Below are 27,591 nucleotides of genomic sequence, written 5' to 3'. Positions count from 1 at the left end.
GCGGAACCGCCAAAGAAGAACTGCCAATAACACCCGTTACTTCTTTAAAACGTGTTTAATGAAACAGCATAGACTTGTTTGTGGAAGTCTATGCTGTTTCATTAAACACGTTTTAAAGAAGTTACAGGTGTTATTGGCAGTTCTTTGGCGGTTCCGCACTCTGTTTTTGGGATTATTGGTACGTTTTGAGTGCTTCCAGTGTTTTTGCTATACCGTGTCAGATGTGACAGACTCCTCCAAGGAGTCCAAATGCTTCCTCTTACATAATCTCTTGCTAGGGACCTCTTCAGAAGGATATTCTGTAGAGGTTTTGGAAGAAAGGGGTTCACCGAATGGGGCATCCTGAGGCCATGGATCTCTATACATCTGTGCAGATGCAGTTCAGCAGAGACCTACACCAGTGCCTTTGGGAGGAGGAATGACTGGGTCTGAGAGTGGAGGTGCCTGTAGGGACAGCGCTCTCATCGCCTCGAAAGCTCCACATCCATGGTCCGAGGAGGCTCCCGGTTCCGAAAAACTAGAATGCCTCCCCGGCACCAAAGGGTTAGCTCCAAGGCTGATGTAGGCACAGAGCTCACCTGTGCAAAGGCCCCGAGAGGTAAGCTCGGATCTGACAAATGTCCAATTAGATTGTCCTTCCTGGACCTTACCGGAGAAAGTCAGTCCCTAGACCCCTCAGGCGCAGACGGCACCGAAGTCAGAGTGGTAGTCGGGGCCAAAGATCCTGGGGCAGGTCTAAGATCCGATAGTTCCACTACTATCAGCTCCATGCACTCTGGCTGCGAAGCTCCGGGTCAGGTGAATCGATGGTGAAAGGAAAGGTCTTGTGTTCTGAAATCCCGTGGGTCGGCTCCATTAACAGTTTGACTAGGCCCAGTGTCCTCAAAAGCCTCCGCACCACGCAATCCACAGTCATCAGAAAGGCTCCCGGAGGAAAGAGAAGAGGGGGCAAGAGATCTTGCAGCTAGTTGGAGAAACTGGCTGCAGTTCTGGAGACCGGCTCAAAGTTTGAAACTCCAACAGTTCTGATATAGTAGGAGCTGAGGTGGATGGTCTCTGGCCTGACAGATTTCGGATCCGATGCAGCAATCTTTGGCAATTTTTTGAAAGGTTCAGAAAAATCTGAAGTAGTAAGAGTATCTTTTGCCAGATCTGTCAGATTTATAAGAAGGGGAAGAGGTCTCTTTAGTAGGGCTGTGACCTTCTCCTAGGCCCGCAGAAAAAGTTGAACAATCCCTCGAGTATCGGCTTTGTTCTTTCTTTCAAGAACAACCCTGGAACTAAATGCATGACAGAGCAAGACTCTTGTAAGAGTACTGCTCCAAGGCAGTACACACATACCGTGTGGCCATCAATAAGAGATTTTCTGAGAGCACTATGTGCATTTTTTAAACCCTGAAGGTTTGGTATCTTTTGACTGCTTAGACACATTAATAGCAACTCAACACCACAGTTATTAATAGCAAAAACACTCAGCACACAACTATAATCTAAATAGGGAAACTCAAACGGAAAAGCCCTCAACTCAAACGGGCTAATCAGCTCTCTAAGAAAAATGAGCTAACTTGTATAAGTTAAACACCAGAAAAAAACAATGTTTAACTGTTTGGATAGCAACTAAATGCTAATTCAAACACACTACTGATTAACTGAAACACTGTCTACAAACTGGATTAAAAAACTTTAATTTAAACTATCCATAAATACTAATGCTCAAAATAAGCTTAAAGAAGTTATTTTAACAAACGAGTCAGGATGGGGGAAGAAAAACGGTAGGCCTTAATAAAAACGACAGCCACAGATAAAAAGCAAGAAAACGAACGGTCAGATTAGTTTATGTTGAATAATTAAGTTAAACTAAACTATTAAGTATCAAACAGGGAAAGGGAAATCTTTTACGATGAAACAAACAACTTTAGAAAAAGAACACTTAGCCACATCCAGTTGAAGCACCCGATCTGTTTCAGCGGCAAATGAGATCTGGAGAGCATCCTAGAGCATTGTGGGATAGGGTATCCAGCCACAAGCTATGTGAAGACCTCTAGCTTTTGTAAACGGCTGAGTCGGAATTGAGGATCAGTTCTGAACCCAACTAGTAAAGAATGAAGGTGAGATTGGACAACATCACATGTAGTCTGCTGGTGGAGAGCCTCCTTCTAACGAGTCTATTTGGGGAACAATATTCCAGGGGGGAGGTAAGCCAATTGTAAGTGAGATTCATCAGAGGAGGAAGAGGAGTCGTCTGCCTCCCGAATCTGAGGAGGAGCAATGGATGCTGCAGAGGCAGCCCTTGGGCTTTGGGTAGGCAAAGCAGGAGATTGAGAAGTAGCAGGCCTCAAGGCCATAAAGGCCTGAAAGAGAGACTGGGAGAAGGTTTCCCAGTCAGGTTGATGCTCCACTGGAGCAGATAGATGTCTGGTCTTTTGTTTCCTCTTGAAAGTAGTCTTATGAAAAGGCAGAGAAGCTGAAGGCCTGGATTCTGGCATCAGGCCTGTTGTGTTCTGGACGAGCCTGGTTCCCCCCAGACATTAGCAGAGACGGACGTTACAGATACCTCCTTGGACAAGCAGACTGGAGAAACAAGGGTGCTTCCAAAAGGATACCTGCCAACGTTGCCGGTTCTTTCAGACGTTCCTAAGCCGCTAAACCGGCAGCTGGCAGGACATCTGAAGTAGGAGGCGCAGTATTCGGCCTAGATACCTTGGCTTTCTTTTTAGGTGGCTCCACTTCGATGGCCAGTTCAGGATCCATACAGAGGGCTAAGCGTTTGATTTGCTGATTCTCTACGAATAATTTAAGGGCTGCCAGACAGCTGTGCAAGGTCTTAAGGACAAACGACTGACATATTTTCATGTCGTATGGTTGTGCGACGGGTCTAAGCAAAGTCATGGGTATCTTTGTGCGATGACATCGGCTAACAGAAGAAAAAACAGCAACCTAAGCTCTGGCAAAAACAAGAAGATCCCCCAACGGGGTACTTATCTAAGAGTCTTTGGAGACTGAGCAGAATGAGCAAGCTGATGTTCAACAGCAGCAAAGCTGTTCCGAGGTCTGTGCATGTGGACATCACATTTATGGCCCATGGTTTATGGCCCTGTGTGTGACGTCCCATGCACCTTACAGCAACCGGGCTTGAGCTTTGGTAGATGAGCCCGATGTTTGGTTGCCCTCAGGCGGAAGATCCCAACGTGAGAATAGAAGGACATCAGATGATGATGATTGAGCCCCTAACTCTGGTGGCTGTTACTTCAAAGGAAAATAAGTTTTCCATGATAACTTTCAGGGTATTATGGGTGAAGGTTCAAAAGGTAGGTCTAGTAAGAACTTGCAGTAGACGAAGGTACCAGTAAGCACCTAGTCCCTTAACAGGTGGGTCCAATAAAGGGGTGCCCTTCCAGAAGATCTTAGAAAGCTTAAGAGCTGCCACCGGAGTATTATCCATGTTGATTACAAGTGTTAGAAATTGCATCTAGATGTACCTTTATTGTAGAGCATCTAAAACCAGATAAGTCCATGGTGTGGAAAAAGGATCCAAGCCCCTGAAAGAAGACCAAATAGAAAATGCTTCTGTTTGCCAATAAACCTTCCTAGTGGGAAGGTTTCTGGGAGGATAAAAGGATTTGAACTCCTCTCTCACAGAACTTGGGATCACTAGCCATCATTGGAATTGGAGAAAATATGTAGTTAGCTTGAGGGAGTGAAGGTTCAGGAGGGGTAACCAAGAAGGATGAGAAATTAGATCCAGAAAAGAGTTTACTTCCCAGGGTGGGTGAAGCGGGTTAGGCCAAAGGAAGGGACCAAACGATGAGGCCAGAATGCAACTACCTGCCTTCTGAAGAACTATTACCAGAGGCGTCAGGGGACAAGAGTAAAGTCCTAGGGGCCAAGCATGCAGAAAAGTGCCCCTCTGGAGTGATCACGGCATAAAAACTGTTGCTCTGTGCTGGATGGGAAATCAAATAGGTTGCAGCAGGGGCTGCCCCAGTGGCTGAAAATCTGTGCCCCTAAGTCCCGATTCAGGGACCACTGCAGAGGCAGAATTACTGTCAAGATGCTGATTTCCAAGGATGTACTCTGCAATTAGAAACTGCTGAAGGGACATCCTCCACTGCCAAACCTCATGGCCTCTAGACACATGCAACAGCAGAGAGCTCCTCCTTGCTTGTTCAGATACCATACTACTGCCGTGTTGTTGGTCTGGATGTTAATTACACCCTTGGGGAGAAGTTCCTGAAAGGCCTGCAATGCTAGCAGGAATATCCTCAGCTCCAAAATGTGAATATTGGCCTTGTTACTGCAACCATGTTACCTGGATAGTCTTTCATTCAAAATGAACCTCCACCCCAACACCACAAGGAAAATACTCAGTCACCATGGGCTGAAGATGGGGAAGAACAAAAGGTTGATCTGCTGTGACCAGAGGAGATTCCAACCAGCACTGAATGAAGTGATGACACATTTGTTAAGGCCACAGGAAAGTCCATCGGATGTGCTAGAAAACTGCTTAAAGTCCACTGTTACACACAAGTGGAACCTTGCCACTGGTACCAGACAAATAAATGACCATTTGCTTAAGGAGATGAACTAAAACAGCAGGAAATGCAGGATGTGAGTAGCTTGCAGATGAATTCAGTCTCGATAATGGTTGTATGGCTGTCTGACTGACCATAGTCAAATGGCAAGTGACAAATCCTAGCACTTGAAACTGTTTTCGACTGAACATTTTGCAATTCACTACTATGCTCAACGACAGTCACAGCTGGAGCAAGGAATCTCAGGCCTTGAATAGGGGATGCCTTCGTGGAAGCAGTCAAGAGGCTATCATCCACCCAGGATGTGAATGGGCCTGCAACAAAAGCCTTCAGAAAACAGCAACTCCTCTGGGGTTGGTGCTTCTGTGGTCTGCCCCCCACAAGATTACAATAACTCAATCAAAACTGCCAAAGGAAGGGTTGTCATGGTGGGATTTGAGAGCGCTCTCCCCTCTGAAGTTAGTGTCCTCAATAAGGATTTCCTTAGGGGAAGCCAAGTGCTTCCTCTTGCACTTGTTTTTTTCCACAGACCCTCCTTCAGTGGGGAAGCAGGAGGAGACGAGGATGGAACAGGTTCCTGAATGCAGGGGAACCTAGAGAATCAGACACAGGTTGTCCCAGATGCAACATATGCTCAAATCACTCTGTGCCTGCAAACTTGCAATAGGGATGGATACTATGCAACTGCTGAGGCTCCCTTCTCCAAATGGTACCAGCGCTCCTTGAGATCAGAGAACCAGAGTGAGCCACAGGTGCAGACTTGACAGGCTCAGATACAAAGACTGGAGCTGACCTGTTAAGAGCCGAAGCACCCAAGGACAGGGACTACGAGACCCAAAAGGTTGGCCCCGACCCCACAGCACTGGCACCAAAATGCTCAGCTCTAAGGAGGACCCAAGCTCCCACAGCGGCAGAGTCAAGGATGGAGTTTGTGCCTGATGTAGAAAGGCTATGGATTCAAGAGATGGAAGCATAGTTGGACTCAAACACCACAATTGAGGGAACCAGATCAGGGACAGCACTGGGACACATTTTCAAGCTTCGCTACCAAGAAGCAGGGATGATACCTAGTTGCATCTGGGCATTCAAGGGGGATGGCATCAGCTGTTGCGGATCCGAAGGCTTGAGGCTCACAACCAATCAGGCAGATCTAGAGGATGAGGCCACTGATGGTGGACTGGACAACCTCATTGAAGTCGCTGGATTCAAACAATGGATCCAAAAGAGGGAAGGTCAGACCCTATTCAGACCCTGGGGATGGGGAGGGGAATAACCTCACAGAAAACTCAGCAGGAGTAATAAGTCAGAAAGGCAAATGGAGTCTGCCCAATAAGTTAGTTCAATCTTTTGCCATAAAGGGGCAGAGTATACTCAGGGCAGGAGGAGTTAGACCTAAACAGCACTGGTGATCAGGGCTGAATCTGCACTGATGGAACCAAAAGTGGTTGGAGTGGGGGTTGGGAGGGTGGCCTAATGGTTAAGGTGTTTGCCTTACAAACACAAGGTGCAGGGTTTGAGTCTCACAAGGGATAATTGACTAGGCTTACAATGGCTCACAAGGGCAGTTAGCCTAGTACTAACCTATGAACCTATGAGACATAGGGCACTTTGGTTCCAGTTGTCCCTCACTAGAAGACGAGAATTGTTAGAGATCCTCCTGCTGTTTCCCTATATGACAGACTCCATATCCGATGATCCATCATTTGCCCACTTTGCTGTTTTCTTGCTAGAAGAGAGAGTGTTGAAAAAAGTAGTGGATGGCTGAAGCAGACCCTTCACAACAGGTTCTGCCCATCTTTCGCTGATGGCAGGAGCGCCAAAGGCTGTACACACTGCCCAGGCCATAGACATTTATTGTGGGCATCTTCCGGTCATAATTTATGCCCACAGGACATACATTTTTAAACCCCCAAAGGCTTCCCCATATTCCAGGGAAATCAATTCTACAATAATTACACCACAACTATAACGCAGAAAAAATAAACACTACCTGCTTATCTCGGAAACACACTACAAAGACTTATCTAACACTATTTTTAATTACTAACAAACTAGAAATATTAAGCTAAAACACTGTTAAAGAAAAAGGTTAAAGGCAGGAAAACCAAAATAGTAGGCAGTACAAAACAGCAAAATACTACACCTCCTATGAAAAACCACTACACCTATTAATAACACCAAAGATATTTGCACTAACACTAGAGGAAAAAGGGGAAATTTTTGATTGGCCTCTCTACCACAATCAAAACATGATGGCGGCAAACAAGATCTAGAGAGGCTATTAAAGTAGGGTATTATGGGTTTAGGAGGCAGAGCTCCAATACCAAAGATTCTGAAAAGCCTGGCATGGGGTTCAATTACCCAGAAACTGACAGACAAAAAGACAACATCGAATACATTAAGGTGTCCAAGAACAGAGCTAAAAATGCAGGGTTTTCCACTCACACATACCAATGCAAAAGGATGGCTACAAGGTGTAAAAGACCACTACCCGTTTTTACCCTTAAAAAAATCAAAGCTGAATACTCAGTAACCTAGACAGGTGAGAATTCAACAGTGTGCCCCATTGTTAAATTTCAGTAGTGACAAATTGCATCAGAACATGGCTGGAATGTTGAACTGTGACTTGATAATGCAGTAAGTACCATTTGCCACACCTTGGGCCAAAAGCATGCTCTTCAAAAAACTATTGAGTATTAAAACAACTTGCAATTACAAAAAAAGAAAAAAAACATCCTACAATATGACAACTTGGACAAACCAAAGCTCTTGAACCAGGAACAACTAACAAGTCCCTCAAGGTCATTTTTACAAAACTACCTGGATGCATTACTGCAGCACATTTCTAACAGGTTAGTCATCACTACACAACCTGTGAAACTACACCACTAAAAGAGCAGTCTGAACTAGTCATGCATAACACAAAGAAGAAACTGAAAACTAATAGCTGAATATTTTAAGTCCTGCCCATACAAAAGTCAAAGAAACTAACCATATCCTTCAACTACATTTCAGTTGGCTGGTGTCATCAATGTTAAAAACACAAATTAAAGCTAGAACAGCAAGAAGCACAACTGTAAACAGGATCTATATTAGATTAGCCAACGCTTAAAAAAGTGAATGCTGATTCATTGATCTTATGTAAGTGAAAGCTTACAATCTCGAACTGTCAAATCAGCTATTTTTTTTCCTAGGGAGGAGGGAAAAAAAAAAAAAAAATATTCGCTGATCCAAAACACATGCACACAGCACAAGCACAACAAACAAACAGAAATCCACACACGTACACCTAAAATCTGACGCCTAGCCCTACACTAAACTATGCACACACCACTATCCACTTACCTTAACCCAGGTCAGTCACTATCGCACACTCACCTCACCCGCTCCCTAACTCACCTAAACCCGCCCTAACCCTCACGTCCACACAATCGCACACATACCTACTGCGGCCTAACCCTAACTCACCTAACACTCACATCCACACAATCGCACACTTACCTGAATCCGACCCGTAACGTTCCACCACAGCACTGAAAATACCGAAGCAACAGAAACGGACAACCAAATTCTTTCCCTAGGAAAAAATTCTGGTTTCTGTTGCTTCGATATTTTGAACATTCGCTTAAATAAGTTGGATCAATCAGCGTTCGCTTGTTTAAGTGTTCGCTGATCTAATATAGACCTCTGTAAACATGGGTATTATATTATGTCATAGAATAAATGTTTGTCAATACATCACTTAATGGTAAAGGATAGCTAAAAGGCATGAGCAAAATTTAAACTGAAGGGGAAACAGTTCAATAAGCTAGTATGGTTACTATCCAAAAACAAGGTGCAGTTCAGATGGCAGTAACCCTTACCTTCCTGAGTGATACAGATAGAGCCACAGCCCATTCCAACTCGAAGGGCATCTGCGCCAGCATCTATGAGATTTTTAGCCTGAGCTGCAGTCACAACTGAGAAAGAAAGACAAGGGGGCACAGAGATAAAGGTCAACTTAACATCATAACTGACTACTTTGCATAACAAAAGCTACAAATATACAGCCAACCAAGTGATCATTTGAGTTGCTTCCTAAACATGCACATAATGACAGCATTTCAAGAATATGTATATTCTCCCAGAGAATGTATCGGATAAAAACAAAGTCATTGCATACTTAACATCAAGACCCTCTGGGGACTCAGAGGTTAGTGAAAGAAAGAGGAAAGCTGCTGAATCAACAGTTGGTGTTATGACCCTAATAAAAAAGTCTGCATGGTCTGTGTAGCTTGGTTCTTATCCTAAAAAGGAACGGTATCCCAAAGTTATGTCAGTAATGTCATGATAGCGCCTGCCAAGAGGCAAAAAAGATTTTACATGTCAAATCATGTGTTTTGAAGGAATGCCTATACTAATAAAATGGCTTCAAGTGGATCACAGCAGTCCTTACAAAAGGCAGTACACAAATGTAGTGTAATTTACAGTATAATACAGTACAAGAAAGACAAAGCAGAAGTTCAGCAAATTTCAGTTACCTAAAACATTATCTACCTCTATGGTTCAGGTAGACACTGACACTGTTTAAATCAGCTGTAGATGTCACATTGTTGGGAAATCTGTGACAAACAGTAGGGCCTAAGGCAATAAAGGCCCCATCACCAATCCAGAGATGGGTTCTAGGGTGACTCAGGGAAGAAGCATCACAATCTTGACAGCGAAGAGTATTGTAAAGTATCGGTAATGGTAAGCCTATGTGAGAAAAAGAACGGTTATGTAGCAGACTAAAATGCAACAGATCTGTTCTTGCCATACCAGCTGATCAACAAGAGGAGCCTCCTTGGATGGCTCACCATTAGACAGAATCTTGCAATTTTTCTGCCAAACCCAACGCACAGGGCTTTTCACTCTCACATATCAATGCGTACTGTAGCAGACTAAAATGCAACAGATCTGTTCTTGCCAAACCAGCTGATCAACAAGAGGAGCCTCCTTGGATGGCTCACCATTAGACAGAATCTTGCAATTTTTCCGCCAAACCCAACGCACAGGGCTTTTCACTCTCACATACCAATGCGTACTGATGACGCACACCAGCTGCATAACTATGCACATCTGAAAGGCCCACCAATTCACAGCCATGTCACTAACAAGCATCTCCCTGTAAACGTTTAAATTTCACAGACCATTAAACAAGTGATACAAAATATTACCTGTCCAACTTACCTGACAATTAGGAAATAAAGATTCAATTGTACATTAAGCAAGTGAAACAAACATTTACCTGCCCAGCCTATAGCTAGCAGAAATCTACTCAACTACAGGGGGTAGAGGGAGGGTATTTATGATCCATTACAGAGGGCCCTCTTGTATATCAACGGTTATATAGTAAGAATACACTACTCAATAATGAGCACCCTTTCCGAGAAAGGCCTTAGCTGCTTGAATCCCAAAGACACACCACAAAGAATAAAAGATTTGGATGATTACACAGAGCACTGATCAATAGTTCCTGAATAAGTCTTCTCAAATGACCTAGCTCAGACTCCGTTCCACACCTTCAGGCATTTTGCAAACCCCAAGTTCAAACTGACCACAGCATGACATGAATGTCTGCAAAGCAGGCACTCCAGGGGGTGGGGATTGGCTGCATTTGCCAGCAAGCAATTTGCTAAATGCATTATCTTTAGATCCGATTCGGCTATCTACCCGGAGTCAGTCTACAGTACAAATGCCAAACTCTTCTTTTCCTGATACTCTCCCCTATGACACCAAGGAGATCAGAGTCTTTTCTGAAATTTATGCTCTCAGTTCTGGCAACACACACCTAACAATCCAGTGCATGCCCAAGGTGTGATGAACACATTCTCAGTTTCTGCTGCCCCACAAAAAACATGGAGCTAGAGAGATGCGCAGACAACAAAGACAGTGCACTGCTTGTAAAGGGTACTGCACTTAAACGAAGAAAGTACAGCTGTGTACACCTACCATAAATGCAGATGTTAGAGTGTATTCAATGCTGCAGTCATCACACTTGGGTTATCTGCCTGCAGGTAGCCCTCATTCAGCCTGAACATCAGAGGCTTAGTATTTCTGTGTAGGTTGCTGTCACTCCAGGTCTGTCAGGGGAATAAAAACAGGCAGCAGACACCATTATATCAGTTTTTCTTGCTCCAAATGTCAGGCGCCCCCCAGTAAGGAGCTAAGCTATGGTGGAAAAATCTCCACCAGTAAAAATTAAATACCAATGCCAATACAAACCACCCCTGCAAGGGGTCTGTAGTATACACAGAGGACACAGAGTGAGAAGGGGGCTGGAGGGGGGGGGGGGACCAGGACTGCAACAGTGAATACACTCAACATCTACATTTATGGTAAGTGTACACAACTGTACTATGTTCTGCGTCTTTCACATTTGCAGTCATCACACTTGGGTTGATTCCCAAAGCTGTAGAAAGGGTGGAGGCAGTCAAGGAGTGTTTGGTCTGGTTAGAATGCCATGCAGGACTGCAGTTGCAAAACCCGGCCGGGCTTTGGAAAATATAGGCAGGTGGTAATGCTTGGTGAATGTGTGTACAGAGCTACAGGTAGCAGCCTCCAGAATGTCCTCGGTAGGGACTCCCCTGAGGAATACTGTAGAGGTAGAAGTTGCTCTAGTGGAATGTGTTCTGACTCCTTGAGGGGCTGGTTTCCCATGGTTTTTGTAGCAGAAATGGATACAGTAGGCTATCCATTTGGAAATGGTCCGTTTTGAAATGGCCTTGCCCTCTGCCCCTGGTGCAAAACTGAGTAGTAACTGGTCAGATTTCCTGAAGGGCTTAGTCCTATCCAGGTAGAATCTGAGCTGTCTGTGCATGTCCAAGGAGTGCAGGATCCTTTCCCCTTTATTTTGAGGATTTGGGAAGAAGATTGGCAAATGGATAGATTTGGTTGAGAGCCACACTGGACACCACTTTGGGCATAAAGGAAGGATTAGTCCTGAGGGAGACTGTCAGCATGAAAAATAATGGAAGGGTTCCACGGCCATAAGTACTTGTAGCTCAGACACTCTTCTCGCTGAAATGATGGCCAGGAGCAATGCTGTTTTCCAAGAGAGGAGTTTTAAGTCTGCTGACCCTGCAGGCTCAAAAGGGGGCAGTGAGCTTTTCTAGTACAAAGAAAAGGTCCCAAGCAGGGGTGGGTGCTTTCCTTGGTCTTAAGTTGTTTGCCCCTCTCAGGAACTATTTGATGAGAGGGTGAGAGAATAGGGGCGGCTCAGAGTTGTAATGAGACAAGATGGCAGAGGCATGGATTTTAATGGAGAAAAATGATAAGCCTCTGTGGAGTAGATCTGCTAAGTAATCCAAGATGAGAGGTAGGGAGGGTAGAGTTGTGTCCTCTCCTTTAGATTGAATCCAGGAGCAATACCTTTTCCACTTAGCATAGGGATTTCCTTGTACTAGGTCTTCTGGTTTCAAGAATGACATCCAGTATCTGCTTGCTTAGGCTGGACACTGGAGAAGAAAGGAATAAACCAGGCTGCAAGATTTAAGGTTTGTAGTTGCAGATGCAGGATCTGTCCCCCCAGCTGAGTGAGCAGAGTGGGGCTCTGGGGTAGGTGCCAGGGTTGCACCGGTGACAGGCTGCACAGGAGTGGGTACCACTGCTGGCATGGCCAGTCCGGGGCAATCAGAACTGTCCTTGGTCTGTCCTGTCTTATCTTGAGCAATATTCTTGAGAGAAGGGGCAGAGGGGGAAATGCATAGATTGAGAGGTTTACCTACTGGAAGGATAGGGCATCCACTTTCCAGGCCCTGCTGTGAGGTGTCCTGGTGCAGAATTTGCTGAGCTAGTGATTGCAATGGGAGGCAAAGAGAACCACCTCTAGGGTCCCCCATTTCTGATCAGAAGGCTGAAGGTGCTGGGCTTTAATTGCCACTCGTGTGGGTCTAGGAGTTTCCTGCTCAAGTCTGCCAGTGAGTTTTGTTTGTCTGGCAGGAACTGAGCTTGCAGATGGACCTGCATGTCCAAGGGTGTTCCACAGGGCCATGGCTAGCCTGCAGAATGGGTGAGTGTGGGTTCCCCCATGCTTGTTGATGTACCACATAACTGTGGCGTTGTCTGTTTTTATTAGCAGGGGTCCTGGTGAGTAGGGATCTGAAAGCTGTTAGAGCGTGCTGCACAAATAGCATCGCTTTTTGTTCATGTGCAGATGAATTTGACTTGGGCTTCAGTGGCCCTGAGTGCACTTGGCATCCAGGTGCGACCCGCAGGCATAATCTGTGGTCTGGGTGGCATGGGGTTGAGTAAAGGGTAGTCCCTTGTTGTGGATGCATGCTGCTGCCCACCAAAGAAACTCTGTCCTTAGACAAGATATGATAGGAATGACTGTTTCCAGGTCCTGAGTATGTTGGCACCAAAGTACCATTTAAGTTTCCTCATTTGCAGTCTGACATGTGGAATTAGTAGGATGCATGAAGCCATGAACCCTAGGGCCTGCAGGATTTTCCTTGCAGATAGCTGGGTTCTGGTGGCCATTTGACTGAAGAAGTCAGATAGGCTTGTTTTTCTGGTGTAAGGAATGCCATCTGGGATGCTGTGTCCAAGATTACTCCCAGAAATACAATCTTTTGACTGGGGACTAGTTTTGATTTCTTTTCATTGATGGTATACTCCAGGGAGGTTAGGAGGTTTTTTTTTACAAATGTCAGGTGCTGCAACAGCATTTCCTGACTGTCAGCCTGAAATCATGCAGTCATCCAAGTACAGGTAAATTTGAACTTTTCTCTGTCTGCAGTAAGCAATTGCTGGAGCCAGGCATTTTGTGAATACTCTGGGAGCAGTGGATAACCCACAGGGAAGTGCAGAACACTGATAATGCATAGATCCTACCCTGAAGCGAACTTATTTCCTGCAGGAGTCCCTTATAGGGATGTGCAGATAGGCTTCTTTTAAATCCAGTGTAGCCAACCAGGCATCTTTGGCCAGCATAGGAAGAAGCGGCTGCAAGGTGAGCATTTTGAATTTTGGTATCACCAGGAAGGTGTTTAGAATGGAGAGATCTAGGATTGGGCACAAAGTGCCCTCTTTTCTGGGTACCAGGAAAAGTCTGGTATAGAACCCTTGATCCATCTGTTCTGCAGGAACAGGTTGAATTGCCCTTAGAGAGAGCAGGGATTGAACTTGTTTTTGTGCCTCTGCCCACTGGTTTGGAGGAAGGTCTAGGAACCCTATTGGGGTTGGCAGTGAGTGTAAGTAAAATTTGTACCCCTGGGATATAAAAGTTGAGGACCCATCGGTCTTTTGGTAATGGAAGTCCAGTTTTTTTGCATGATGGGCAAGTTTTCCTCCTAGGGGCACAAGCAGCTGGGCAGAGGTGGGGAGTTGAGTTGAGAAGTCACTGGGAATTCTTCCCATAAGGGGGTGGCTTAGCACTCCCTGTTTTTGAAGTAGAGGAACTCCACTGCTTAAGACCTCTGCATACGCTGAGACTGTAGGCTGGGGGGAGGGGGGGGTCTGTTTCCTCTGGGTCTAGTTTGAGATGGCCTAGAGGGGGCTGTAAAGGACCAGTTTCGAGGGGCAATGCCTACTGAATCTAGGAGGCTGTACTTGCAAGAATTCTTTGACTGTCTGCATAGGACTTATTTTTTTTTTCCATCTTTTTAAGGACCTCTTCTGCTCTGGTGCCAGATTGTCCTTATTCAAAGGAGCGTCTAGTAATTTTGATTTGACATGGTCTGGCAAGGTCTGCTCCTTAAGCCACACATGCCTTCTCAGTACAGAACCAGCGACTCCTGCACTGCAAGATGCTTCTAGGGCGTCAAAGCCACACTGCAACGTATGCTTGCTGACTTGGCTTGCAGAATGCATAAGCTCTTGTAATTCTTTATTTTCTGCACAGTCCGTAAAGGTAGCAAATTGTTTCTTAATAAATTCCATAATATGTTGTTGGTACTTCAGCATGTGAAACTGGCAATTCAAAGCCTTAATGGCGAGAGCTGCAGAGGTGTATACTTTCTTACCCAATCTGTCTAAAGCTCTGGAATCCCTGTCTGAAGGAGTGGGATTCTTAGCTGTAGTTGCTTTGAGACCTTTGGGCCCCTGGGAGATGACTTCTGGGTCAGCAGTAGGATTTTTGAAAAGGAATTTGAGAGTCAGGAACTCTGTAGTACCAGTCTGGTTTCCTAGGAGCAGGGGGTATGGCATCAGGAGTTAAAGTAGATTCCAGAAAGACATCCACAACATCCTGGACTGGGGGTACTGCTAAAGGCCTATGTTGTGGCAAGTCTAGAACTTCTCTGAGTCACTTTTTGGACTGAGGATAGTCTTTGCATTCCCAGTGGAAATGCTCTCAAAGTATGTGAGGTTTCACCAAAAGAAAAATCCTCTGTAGGAGAAGCAGAGGGAATAGATTCTTCTGCAAATGAATCCTCAATCTGATACCTCAGTCGTCTGACTCTTGGTCTGTTAAAACTGCTGGGGACAGGTCTCTCTCTTAGCAGAGGAAGGCTGACTTCCCCAAATCAACATAATGTCTTTTGCCATTTTAAGCATTTGATGTTGTGGCAAGGAAGCAGGTGTATGCTTTTGGGTCATCTGTTTTTTTTAGACGTAGCGCATACTCTTGGCCTTAGAAACTCGGTAGCTTTAGACAGAACTGAAAATGTGAAAGAAATTGGTTGGTGTCCAATATCGGTAGTGCGAAGAACATACTTAGAAGCCAGTGCCTGCTCAGCGGCTCCAGACCCATCCAAGGTAGAGACATCCGCAGGTTCCATCGAAAGAGAGTCTTGCGGCATACCGGACTCCAAACGGCTCTAGGTAGAGGCCTGCGAATCCAGTGAAGCAGGCATCAGGGGCTGCGAAAGCGCCTCACTGAGTACCGGTGAACTGGCAACTAGCTTAACAGAAGCATCTTCAACAACTTTGGACCTGTGCGGTCTCTCTCTGTCTTTATCTTTACATTTTTATGGTAGATCGGTAGTCGGATGGCTTACCAAAGCCATTTTGGAATATGGAGATAGAGAACGAAAGTATTTAGTGACAATAAGGGCCCGATGACGAATAGTTCGGGCGTTGAACAAGGCACAAAACCGACAGTGGGGGACGTCATGGTCTGGGCCTTAACAGGTAATGCAGTAAGAATGAAAATCTCGGTGTGGTATTTGCTTTCCACAGGCAAGACAATTGTTAACTTTTTCTGACATCGGTTAGAGCAAGAAAAAAGGATCCCCAATGGTGAACTTAGCTTTAGAAGACTTCAGGATAATTCAATTCGATAACCAAAACTCAGGTAGTGGCCAACCGGCACTCGTGCGAACTGCTTCGGGCTCCTCTGCAAGAAAGACTGATGTAATGGTATTGGCTGCCAGTTTTTATACCCCCGACGACCTGACGTCAGACCTGGAGCGACAGCAACTGACGCAGAAATACTAAGTCTCTGGTATTCAGGCCAACTGAGGGCTATCTGCAGGCAGATAACTCAAGTGTGATGACTGCAACAGTGAAACACAAAGAACATCTACCTCCAGCTGAAGGAAAGGACCAAGCAAGTAGTGCAACTTCTAGGCACTTCACACCTTTTATACCCAGAATAATACATCTGGCAGAAGGAGCCAAAAGGTGGGCAAAGGGACTTCCTTCATTAGGATCCAAATCAGTTTGGCTTTTAAAGCCTGAAACAGAATGAATCTTCTTGTTCTGCCCTGAAACTTGGAATAATGCATGGAATCAACCGAAATGTTTCAATTATGACCACCCCACAAGGATTACATTCTAGGGAACCTCCACAACAGGCCTCCCCTATTTTCTACAGTCTACCTAAGCCAGGCAGGTTTTGGACAAGATAAAAAAAATTAACTTAATACAATTACTGGCAGAAGTGATGTACATAATCAGTTTCTATATTAAAAAACTGTATGTTAGTTATGGGTGCCATGCTTATCCTTTCATATAGGCACATATTAACAGGGTGGCTAGTTATCAACTCTGTACAATGATGAATACTTCCAGGACAGTATGGTCATTTATTGCTGGCAGACCAATTATTTTTTTACTTGTTAAGGGAGGTGAGCACTTTACAGTTTTTGCAAACTCCAAAAACCATATACGCTCTTCCCTGACGGCAATGAAACGTAAAGAAACGTAATAAAATTCCTCCAAAATGCTTGACAACGAACACAGCTGACAGTAAATAAAAAGCTTTATTTGATGCAAAGTGAGCGCTTTCGCCAACAGGCTTCTTCAGACTTATGAAAAACACAGTCGTACAAACATTTTAAAAAAGCCCTCCTTGGGCTGTGATTGGTTGCATCTTCTGTATCAAAACTACATTATAATTTAAAGAGCTAGATACAACATCTACTGCCTCTTTGTAAAACGCAAAGTCGGGAGTACTATAAATTAAAATTAAAACATCTTCATTCTTAAAAAGAACAAATACATATAAAAAATACATATAAAAACTTTACAGGAATAGCTTTCCAGGAGATTTCGTATAGGGAGTTTTTGTATAAAAACCAACATAGTACACAAATTCATTGAATATAAGCCCTTGAGACATAGGTGTATGTTAGAAGACTGTGACGTAAATGAAATCTCACTTCAGTCTGGTATGTGCATTATACATTTGTTAGCAACTGATTTTAAAATCCTGTATGTGTTCTTACTTTTAGTGTTTGTCCCTTCTGACTTTGATCTCAACCATATAACATCACTATGAATGTGTACATAGATTGGGATTCGTATACTATCTGGACAGGACTAAGTCCTTCAGAAAATCTGAACAATTGCTGGTTAGCTTTTCTACAGGGGCAGAAGGCAAACTAATCTCCAAGCAAACAATTTCCAAACGGATAAGACACTGCATCCATTTCTGCTACAAACAGCATGGCAAGCCTCCCCAAGGAGGTCAGGGCTCACTCCACCATAGCAGTCTCTGGCTTTCCTCACAGGAGTCACCACCAGAACATTCTGGAGGCTGCCACTTGACATCTGTTCACACTTTCACCAAGCATTACCACCTGCCTCTCTTCTCCAAATCCAGAGCAGGGTTTGCCTCCAGAGTCTTGCAGGGCATCCTAGCAAGCCCCAAGCTTAGTTGACTGCCTCCACCCTTTTCCTCAGCTTTTGGAATCTACCCAAATGTGAAACACGAAGAACATAGTACAGTTGTGTACACTTACGATAAATGTAGATGTTCGAGTGTATTCACTGTTGAAGTCCTGGATTCCCTCCATCCCCCTTTTTTCTCTTACTCCTTTTGTTGCCTTTCTTCCTTGTTGTTTTCCTTACCTTACAAGGGATTTATTGGTATTTATTTTCCACTGGTGGGGTTCTTCCACCAGAACCTGGCCTCATACTTACATGAATTCGTGTACTATGTTGGTTTTTATACAAAAATTCCCTATACGAAATCTCCTGGAAAGCTATTCCTGTAAAGTTTTTATATGTATTTTTTATATGTATTTGTTCTTTTTAAGAATGAAGATGTTTTAATTTTAATTTATAGTACTCCCGACTTTGCGTTTTGCAAAGAGGCAGTAGATGTTGTATCTAGCTCTTTAAATTATAATGTAGTTTTGATACAGAAGATGCAACCAATCACAGCCCAAGGAGGGCTTTTTTAAAATGTTTGTACGACTGTGTTTTTCATAAGTCTGAAGAAGCCTGTTGGCGAAAGCGCTCACTTTGCATCAAATAAAGCTTTTTATTTACTGTCAGCTGTGTTCGTTGTCAAGCATTTTGGAGGAATTTTATTACGTTTCTTTACGTTTCATTGCAGTCAGGGAAGAGCGTATATGGTTTTTGGAGTTTGCTATTTCTTATTTTTTACGCTCATTCCCGTCTCCGTCGGAGTGCTTAGCTGCGTTGGATTTGTGCTTATACTTTACAGTTTTTGTTGACAGGTCAAGAATGACTGTGGCATTTACTTTCTATATACTTTGAAGTATGCAGATGTCAAGTTATATGTTGAGAATGGCAGGTTAAAACCTACCCCATACCTTTTTTGTAACTGTATACTTTTCATCCAAAACATTTGGTTGCCTCTTTTTTGCATGCTGAATATCTCAAGAGCACAAAGGCCTTTTCCTGATGCTCTAATTTACACAATAAAATAAATGATCTCTTCCCCTGGATCTATTGGAGTCATCTTAAAAGATGTTAGAAGCCCCCTCCCCTACTGATGATGTCCATCAAACTTGGTAGATACAGTTTTTTCTGTACATTTTGTTAGTAGATACAAGTATAAAATACGTCTAAAATTATTATGAAGAGTGGGAACTTTTTACTAACAAAGTACTACACTTTAAAGAAGCTCTACACATTTCTACAGAAACTCATCCAGTCTGACAGGATGGCTCAACTCTTAACTCTAGATTTTGAGGGTATACTATGTGGTACTGAAAAGAATGCAAGTTCATAGGTATTGCAAATGTGAGAATTTAGACTAAGACCTACATTTTTAATGGTAAGATCAAACCATTCCACACTTACCAAATGCCAGAGTGTTTTATCACTTAAAATGTACCCTTCTAAAAGTGAGTGCATATTCAGAAATGACTTATGGATATTTGTAATACAGCACCAGCTGTGGTGAAACATTTTAACTAAGTTTAATTTACTTATTACGCAAGGGAACATGACACTTCACACTTTTGTCCTTCCAGACTTGACAATACTTATATTAATTTTGCAAGTTTCACATTTTAAAGCATAGGGCTGGATGCCAAATATGTTTTACACCGGGGTATGTACTTCTATGGGCCATCCAGCCACTACAAGCAACCAAAAATTGCCCAACGGGTAAACACTGCACGTCTCACCCTCTGTTCATGTGCCACGTACCCAGGGAACTAGTCAGTTTCACAGTTAAGTATTGTATAGCTCCCATCTTAATGCTACATTCATCCATAACAAGTCTGGAATTATCTTGGACTTGCTGCAAGACAAGGACCTGGCTTTTATTACACAGACTAACTAGATGAGATCTCACTCTGGTCCATGCTTGGGAACCACTTCTTCCAAAGGTTCTCTATAGGCCAGCACTGAGACTTCACAATATCAAGGGAGGGGGGGGTTGCTACTAGTTACCACTCTGGTCTGAAAATGACCAAGAGTAACAGTGGGGTTTCTGGTACCCTGGGATCAAGGAGCAAGCTTTGGCATCCTTTCCATTAATCACTCACCCAGTAGTCTCAGAATTTACTTACAGGTGTTCACAGACTTCTGCACTGACCAGTGTGGCTGTCTTCCACTTGGTTAGTTTACAAGGATTAACACACAGTTCAACAGTCTGTGACTCTCAGACTTTTGATTACAAAAGGATTCGGCTTTACTCAGGGAATTACCTTTGCTACTTAATGTTATGGACACAGACATACCAGTTTGGAACACTAAGTCTAATTCATCTTTGACTTGTTGGTAGAACCAGTCACATGATACGGCCAGTATCTTTGTCAGTGTTTTCCTAAACCTACCCTGGTTACAGTCCCACCTATGCAGGGCTGGTCAAAAGCAAAAGTTGGCAAGCTGTAACTTGTAATTTTCCATGGTCTCTGACCAGCTCCTTATGATTACCAGTGCAGGTGGTCTGGAAAAGTTGCTTGCAGTTTATAAATATGATGACTGCTCACTAGACCTGCTTGCCCCAGCGTTTGTTCATCCAGTTCACCTCAGGCTTTGTAAATCAAAGTTTGACAAAGAGCTCTCTACCTTCAGGTGACAAACGCTTGCACAGAGATGCACAAATTTACAGATGTGTACTCTTACCATAAATGTAGATGTTAAGTGTGTGTATTCACTGTTGCAGTCATCACATTTGGGTTATCCATGCCAGGGTAGCCCTCGGCCGGCCCAAATACCACTTAGTATTGCTGCGTTGGTTGTCGCTTGAGGACTGAAGTCAGGTCGTCAGTGTGGTATAAAGTAAGGCAGCCAACACCATTACATCAGTCTTTCTCTTCCCAACCTGTCAGGAGCCCCCAAAGTATGAGGCCAGGTTCTGGTGGAAGAACCCCACCAGTGGAAAATAAATACCAATAAATCCCTTGTAAGGTAAGGAAAACAACAAGGAAGAAAGGCAACAAAAGGAGTAAGAGAAAAAAGGGGGATGGAGGGAATCCAGGACTTCAACAGTGAATACACTCGAACATCTACATTTATCGTAAGTGTACACAACTGTACTATGTTCGTGTTTCACATTTGGGTAGATTCCAAAAGCTGAGGAAAAGGGTGGAGGCAGTCAACTAAGCTTGGGGCTTGCTAGGATGCCCTACAAGACTCTGGAGGCAAACCCTGCTCTGGATTTGGAGAAGAGAGGCAGGTGGTAATGCTTGGTGAAAGTGTGAACAGATGTCAAGTGGCAGCCTCCAGAATGTTCTGGTGGTGACTCCTGTGAGGAAAGCCGGAGACTGCTATGGTGGAGTGAGCCCTGACCTCCTTGGGGAGGCTTGCCATGCTGTTTGTAGCAGAAATGGATGCAGTGTCTTATCCGTTTGGAAATTGTTTGCTTGGAGATTGGTTTGCCTTCTGCCCCTGTAGAAAAGCTAACCAGCAATTGTTCAGATTTTCTGAAGGACTTAGTCCTGTCCAGATAGTATATGAGCGGTCTGTGCACATCTAGAAAGTGCAGGAGCCTTTCCCCCTTGTTCTGGGGATTAGGAAAGAAGGTGGGCAAATGAATGGATTGGTTGAGAGCCACACTGGACACCACCTTGGGCATGAAGGATGGGTTAGTCCTGAGGGATACCCTGTTTGCGTGGATGATGCAGGGTTCCACAGCCATGAGTGTTTGCAGCTCAGAGACTCTTCCGGCTGAAGTGATGGCCAGAAGGAAGGCCGTCTTCCAGGAGAGAAATTTTAGCTCTGCAGAAAAAGCTGGTTTGAAAGAGGGCAGGGTGAGCTTTTCAAAGACGAAGTTAAGGTTCCAAGCTGGTCTTGGTGCCCTTCTGGATGGCCTCAAGTTGCTAGCCCCTCTGAGGAACTGTTTGATCAAAGGGTGTGTGAGAAAAGGGGCTGCTCAGTGTGAAAATAAGCAGAAATAGCAGAAGCATGAATTGTTATACAGGAGAAAGAGACCACTGTGTAGTAGGTCAGCTAAGTAATCCAAGATGAGAAGGATGGAGGGCTGTGCCGTATTGGCCCCCTTATCCTGGATCCAGGTGCAGAACCTTTTCCATTTATCTGCACAAGACTTTCTGGTGATAGGGAATCTCGCCTCACGGATAACATCCAAAACCTGTTTGAGGATGGCAGATTGGTAGCTTGGTTTATTCCCTAACCCCGAACCAAAGTGAGTGTCTGCAATTGGGGATGCATGAATTACCCTTCCCTATGAGTTAGGAGCTTTGGAACCTGAGAAAGATGCCATGGAGGCAGCAGGGACAGGATGCGCAGCAAGGGGTACCAGTGCTGATGGGCCCAGTCTCGAACTATAAGAATGGTCCATGGTTTTTCCTCCCTTATTTTGAACAGTACTCTGGGGATAAGAGGTGGGGAGGAAAGGCAAAGATAGATAGATTAACCCAGGGGAAGGACAGGGCATCCACTTTCCAAGCCATGCAGTGATACTCCCTGGTGCAGAATTTGTTGAGCTGATGGTTGGTGTTGGAGGCAAAGAGTCGACCTTTGGGGTTTCCCATTTCTGAGTTATTAGGGTGAAGGTACTTCTGTTGAGCTGCCACTCGTATGAGTCCAAAAGGTTTCTGCTTCATTGGTCTGTTAGGGAGTTGAGACAGCCTGGTAGGTATTATGCTAACAGGTGTAGTTGCATGGAGGAGGCTGTAAGCCAAAGGGTCACGGCCAGCCTGCATAGAGGATAGGAGCGAGTCCCTCCCTGCTTGTTGATGCACCACATCACAGTGGTGCTGTCAGTCTTGATCAGGAGAACCCCTGGAGAGAGAAGGGGTTTGAAAGCTATCAAGGCATGCTGCACAGCCATCATCCCTTTTAGACTGATGTGCAGGGTGATTTGTTGTTGGCTCCATTGACACCGTATGCACCTGCCATCCAGGTGTGCACCCAAGTGTAGTCTGATGCTTCTATGGTGAGGGTCTGGGCAGTGGGGTGGGGGGAGGGCGAGAAGGGCAGTCCCTTGTTGTGGGAGCATGCTGTTGCCCACCAAAGAAATTCCTTTCGGAGGCAAGGAATTACAGGTAGAAGAGTTTCCAGGTCTTAAGAGTGTTGACACCAAAGGTACTTTAGGTACCACTGAAGTTTCCTTGTATGCAGTCTAGCATATGGAATGAGGAGTTTGCAAGATGCCATGAACCCCAGAGCTTGCAGGACTTTCCTTGCAGAAAGCTGGGGTCTGGTGGCCAGTTGAGAGAAGTAGGCTGACAGGAAAACTTGTTTGTCTGGTGTAAAGTATATCTGGGATGCTGTGTCCAGACTTGATCCCAGGAAGATTATCCTATGGGTGGGCACCTGCTTTGATTCCTTTTCATGGACTGTGTACCTCAGGGAGGTTAGTAGGCTCTTTACAAATACCAGGTGTTTGAGCATGTTTTCCTGGCTGGATGCCTGAATAAGGCAGTCATCTAAGTAGGAGTAAGTTTGAATATTTCTTTGTCTGCAAAAGGCAATGACCGGAGCCATGCATTTTGTCAAAACATGGAGCAGTAGATAAGCCAAAGGGAAGTGCAGAGAACTGAAAGTGTTGAGATCTTGCCCTGAAGCTGTGATATTTTCTGCAAGATTGCCTGATAGAAATATGGAGGTAGGCCTCTTTTAGATCCAAGGTGGCTAGACAGGCATCCTTGGAGAGTATGGGTAGCAGCTGCTGGAGGGTGAGCATTTTGAATTTTGGGATCAGGAAGGTGTTTAGAATGGATAGATAGAGAATGGGGTGGTGCCCTCTTTTCTGGGTACCAAAAAAAGTCTGGAGTAGAAGCCTTGACCTATCTGTTCTGCAGGAACGTGCTCTACTGCCCTCAAAGAGAGTAGGGAATGGATTTGCTTTTGAGCCTCTGCCCAATGATTTGGTGGTAGATCTAGGATCCCTTCTGGGATTGGAAGGGTGTGGAAAGAGAATTTGTATCCCTGAGACACAATGTTCAGAACCCACTGGTCCTTGGTAATGGTGGCCCAGGTGCTTAAGTGAAAGGAGAGTTTTCCTCCTAGGGGTAAGTGAAGGTAGGCAGAGGGGTGGTCGGGAGGAGGGGAGTCATTAAGAGTTCTTCCCATAAGGGGGTGGCTTAGAACTCCCTGTTTTGAAGTGGAGGTAGCCCCATTGCTTAGATGTCTGCATTCCCTGGGGCTGCTGTCTGGGGGGGGGGGGGGTCTGCTACCACGGGGCCTAGGCTGAGTCTGCTTACTCGGAGCAGGAAAGGGCCAGTGCTTGGAGGGAAATGCCTGCTGAACCTAGTGGGATGGACATGTAGGAAATCTGTTTGTATAGATTTTGCATTTTCTTCCACCTTTTTTTAAGACCTCTTCTGCCTTCCTTCCAAATAAGTTATCCTTTGTGCCAAATAAGTTATCTTTGTGCAAGGTGGCATCCAACAGTTTAGATTTACCATGGTCTGGCAAGGGTTGTTCCTTAAGCCATGCACGTCTCCTAATAACAGATCCAGTGACTGCTGCCCTGCAAGAAGCTTCTAGGCCATCAAAACCACAGTGCAAAGTGTGTTTAATTACTTGACTTGTAGAATGCATTAAGTCTTGTAAATCTTTAGATTCTACCCAAGCAGAAAAGGAAGACATTTTTTTTGATGATATTTAAGCATCTTGAACTGACAATTTAGTGCCCTGATAGCAAGAATAGCTGAGGTATATACTTTTTTACACCATCTGTCCAATGCTCTGGAATGCCTCTCTGAGGAGATGGGATTCTTAGCAGAGGTTGCTTTAATCCCTTTAGGCCCTTGAGAAATGACCTCAGGGTCAGCTGTTGGATTTTAAAAAAAGATAATTATGAGAGTCAGGGACTCTGTAGTACCGGTCTGGTTTTCTGGGAGCAGGACGTAGGGAGTCAGGAGTCTAGCTGGATTCAAGGAAAACATCAACCACCACATACAGGACTGGGGAGATGGCAAAGGATCTGTGCTGCGGAAAAACTAGGAATTCCCGGAGTCACTGACTGTCCCACTGGAAATGCTCCATTAAAATATGCAGGGTTTCCCCACAGGAAAAATCCTCTGGGGGAGAGGCTGAAGGAATGGATTCTTCTGCATCAGAACCCTCATAAGTGGAAAGGGGTTGCATGTCTTCATAGTCAGATGCATCAGATTCATCTGACTCTTGTTCAAACAAAACTACTGGGAACAGATATCTTTTCCTTCTTGAAGGGGTAGCTTGGCTTCCCCTGATCAGCATAAGGTTTTCTGCCATTTTAAACATTTGAGACAGACAAGGTTGCAGGCGCCAGAGAGTGGGTAGTCGGATGCATGGGTGTGGTTCGTATCCTGGGCCTAAAGAACTCTGTTGTTTTCGAAAGAACAGTAGTCGTGAAAGAAGATGTCTGTCGAGATTCGGTGGTCTGAAGGACTCAGCGGCTCCAGACCCATCCAAGGTAGAGACGACCACAGAATCCGTAGTCGAAGAAGGGTTTTGCGGCATACCGGGCTCCCTAATAGTCACGGTAGCGGCCTGCGAATCAACTGAAGCGGGCATCAGAGGCTGCAAAAGCACCTGAGTACCGGAGGACTGACTACTAGCTTACTGAAAGCATTGTCGGTAGGATTGGACCTGGGCAGTCTTGTCTATCTTTACGTTTTTTTCGGAAGATCTGCTGTCTGATGGCTTACCGAAGCCATATCAGAATCGGAGGACTGTAAACGGAAATATCTCGCTACAATAAGGGCCGAAAGATGGATAGTTCTGGTGTTATAGCACAGAAGCGACAACAGGGGACATCGTTGTCTGGGCTTAGACAAGTGACCCAGTAAGAGTGGAAGTCTCTGTTTGATATTTACTTTCCACAGGAGAGACCATTAACTTTTTCTGACATCGGTTAGTGCAAGAAAAAAGGATCCACAATGGGTTCTTAGCTTTAGAAGACTTCAACTTCAATTCAGAAACAAAAACTCAGGTAGCTGCTAACCGGCACTCGTGCAAACCGCTTCTGCTTCGGGCTCCACAGCAAGAAATACTGATGTAATGGCATCAGCTGCCCTACTTTATACAACTGACAACCTGACGCGAGTCCTCAAGTGACAGCAAGCAACGCAGAAATACTAAGTCTCTGGTATTCAGACCGGCAGAAGGCTACCCTGGCAAGGATAACTCAAATGTGATGACCAACAGTGAAACATGAACAACATCTACTTTGACTCCAAAATTTGGCTTAATGAACACTATTACAGGTTAATAAGGCACAGATCAGTTGGAAGAAAACAGTGCACTTAAACGAGGTGGCCAACAGCTTAAGTAGTCTAGTCTAACTTACCATCCATAGGACGTTTTCATTTCAAGGAGATGTGGCTGCTTAGTTCAAAGCCAAGACAGTCTTCCACTATAAGTGAAAAAGTTAATTTGTAGAATTTTCTTGAGCCTGCATGAATTTTGTGCAATTTCAGGACATTAGCTATTTGGATCCTGCAGCTTGAATTAATGCTTGACAAGACTGGTTAGAACATGTCTTGATCACTTGGGTCCCATGACTTATCAAGATGTGACGCACTAAAAATATTTTTCTGTTTCACTGGAGGAGGCCGTAGTTGGAAAGAATGCTCAAGATTATGGTGATGGATAAAATTAGAACCTTCATCTCTAACCTTCCTTTTAACCAGTAATGTTACTGTGAAGGTTGCATCATATGGAACTGTGACCTTTTCCACTTGTTTCCAGACAGGGCAGTATGGAAGTGGCTCTTACACTGGCTCTAACTGAGCTCTTACAGACTACAGAATCAACTGTATTATTCTGTCCCTACCTCCTCTCTGTATCGGACATAGATCACAATATTATGTTTTGAACTCACTGTGGAGCTACAGATGCAGTCAGTGGTTAGTCTCCCACCTCAGAGGATGCACCCAGCAGACCATCACATGTTCTTAATCAGCATATATTGTCAAATTTGAAGTTACACTGGGTCCAACTTTATGGTCCTACTAGGAATACTTCGAGAAAACTTATTATAATGTTAGTGATATTCAGCTTTATCACCTTGGCTAAGAACATGTCTGCTGTGATACCATTAAGAAAAGATCTGGAATTAACCCAGCACTGGATGTCGGCTAATAAAACTACATGTGACTGAAAGCATACACAATTGCAGCTATGGCAAGCAACTCCACCTTGAGGAATTTGTCCAACCTCCTGACCTTATCGCAATTAACAGTGGTAAGACAGTGGCCTTTGAGAGGATGGCAAAAGACAATGGTGTGAGATCTGATGTCAGACTAACTTTGGGATAGACACCAGGTATAGTCTGTTGAAGATTTAATTGCATTTTCAGAATATTTCTTGCAACAAGAATCTTCATTACTGCAATTCCTTTTACCGGAGTCTTCCCCACCTACAATTCCTTTTACCGGAGTCTTCCCCACCTACAAGCCAAATAATCTGTTAGCTAGTTCAGAACTCCAAAGTGCAGCTACTTTGTACTCCATGCTGCCAGCACATAGCTCCTGTTGTGGAGGCTGCACTGGCTGCCTACTTAATTATGCATAATCTTTAAAATCCTACCCGTGATTTAGTCAGTCTTGTGTGTCCTGGATATCCCAACACTTAAGCTCTTTGCTTTACTACTGCCCAACTAGGTCCCTACACATCTAAAGGTTGGTGAAAGTTCCAACATCTGGAGTTTAGTATCTGATCCTTTTGTGATCAAGTCCCTAATCTCCACCAGCAACCTTCAATGTATGAGGGAATTAAAAAATCACTTAAACCTTATTGTTCATTTCTATCAGCCTTATCTACAGCTTATATACCCCAGTCTATATTCATAGACTTGTGTTGCATGTGTTTGTGTATGCATGCATGATACACACACTTAACTGCTCTACTGTATCCAGCTTAAAACTTTCACCATGTTAAATGTATAGTCTTAAAGTTTTACAATTAAGTTATGTTTTACTAACAAGCACTTAAGCTAGATACTTATTTTGTGATACTTAAAGAATACGACATACACCTGCATAACAAGTTTTTTTTT

At 44.3% G+C, this 27,591-nt stretch overlaps 1 protein-coding gene across 1 annotated transcript in view; it reads right to left on the bottom strand.

The window, feature by feature from the left end:
• Positions 1–27,591, bottom strand: part of LOC122815846 (inosine-5'-monophosphate dehydrogenase 1b) — a gene marked incomplete in the record, with an annotated part of 1,150,443 nt that overhangs the window by 648,257 nt on the left and 474,595 nt on the right. Inside the window, 1 exon segment of the mRNA XM_044088659.1 lies at positions 8,396–8,491. Within this exon segment, the coding sequence (XP_043944594.1) occupies positions 8,396–8,491 (96 nt within the window).

Source organism: Protopterus annectens, chromosome 11.part0 (genome assembly GCF_019279795.1).
Source record: "Protopterus annectens isolate FY-2018-M chromosome 11.part0, PAN1.0, whole genome shotgun sequence".
Lineage (NCBI taxonomy): Eukaryota > Metazoa > Chordata > Ceratodontiformes > Protopteridae > Protopterus > Protopterus annectens.
This window is presented reverse-complemented; position numbering and strand designations above follow the sequence as displayed.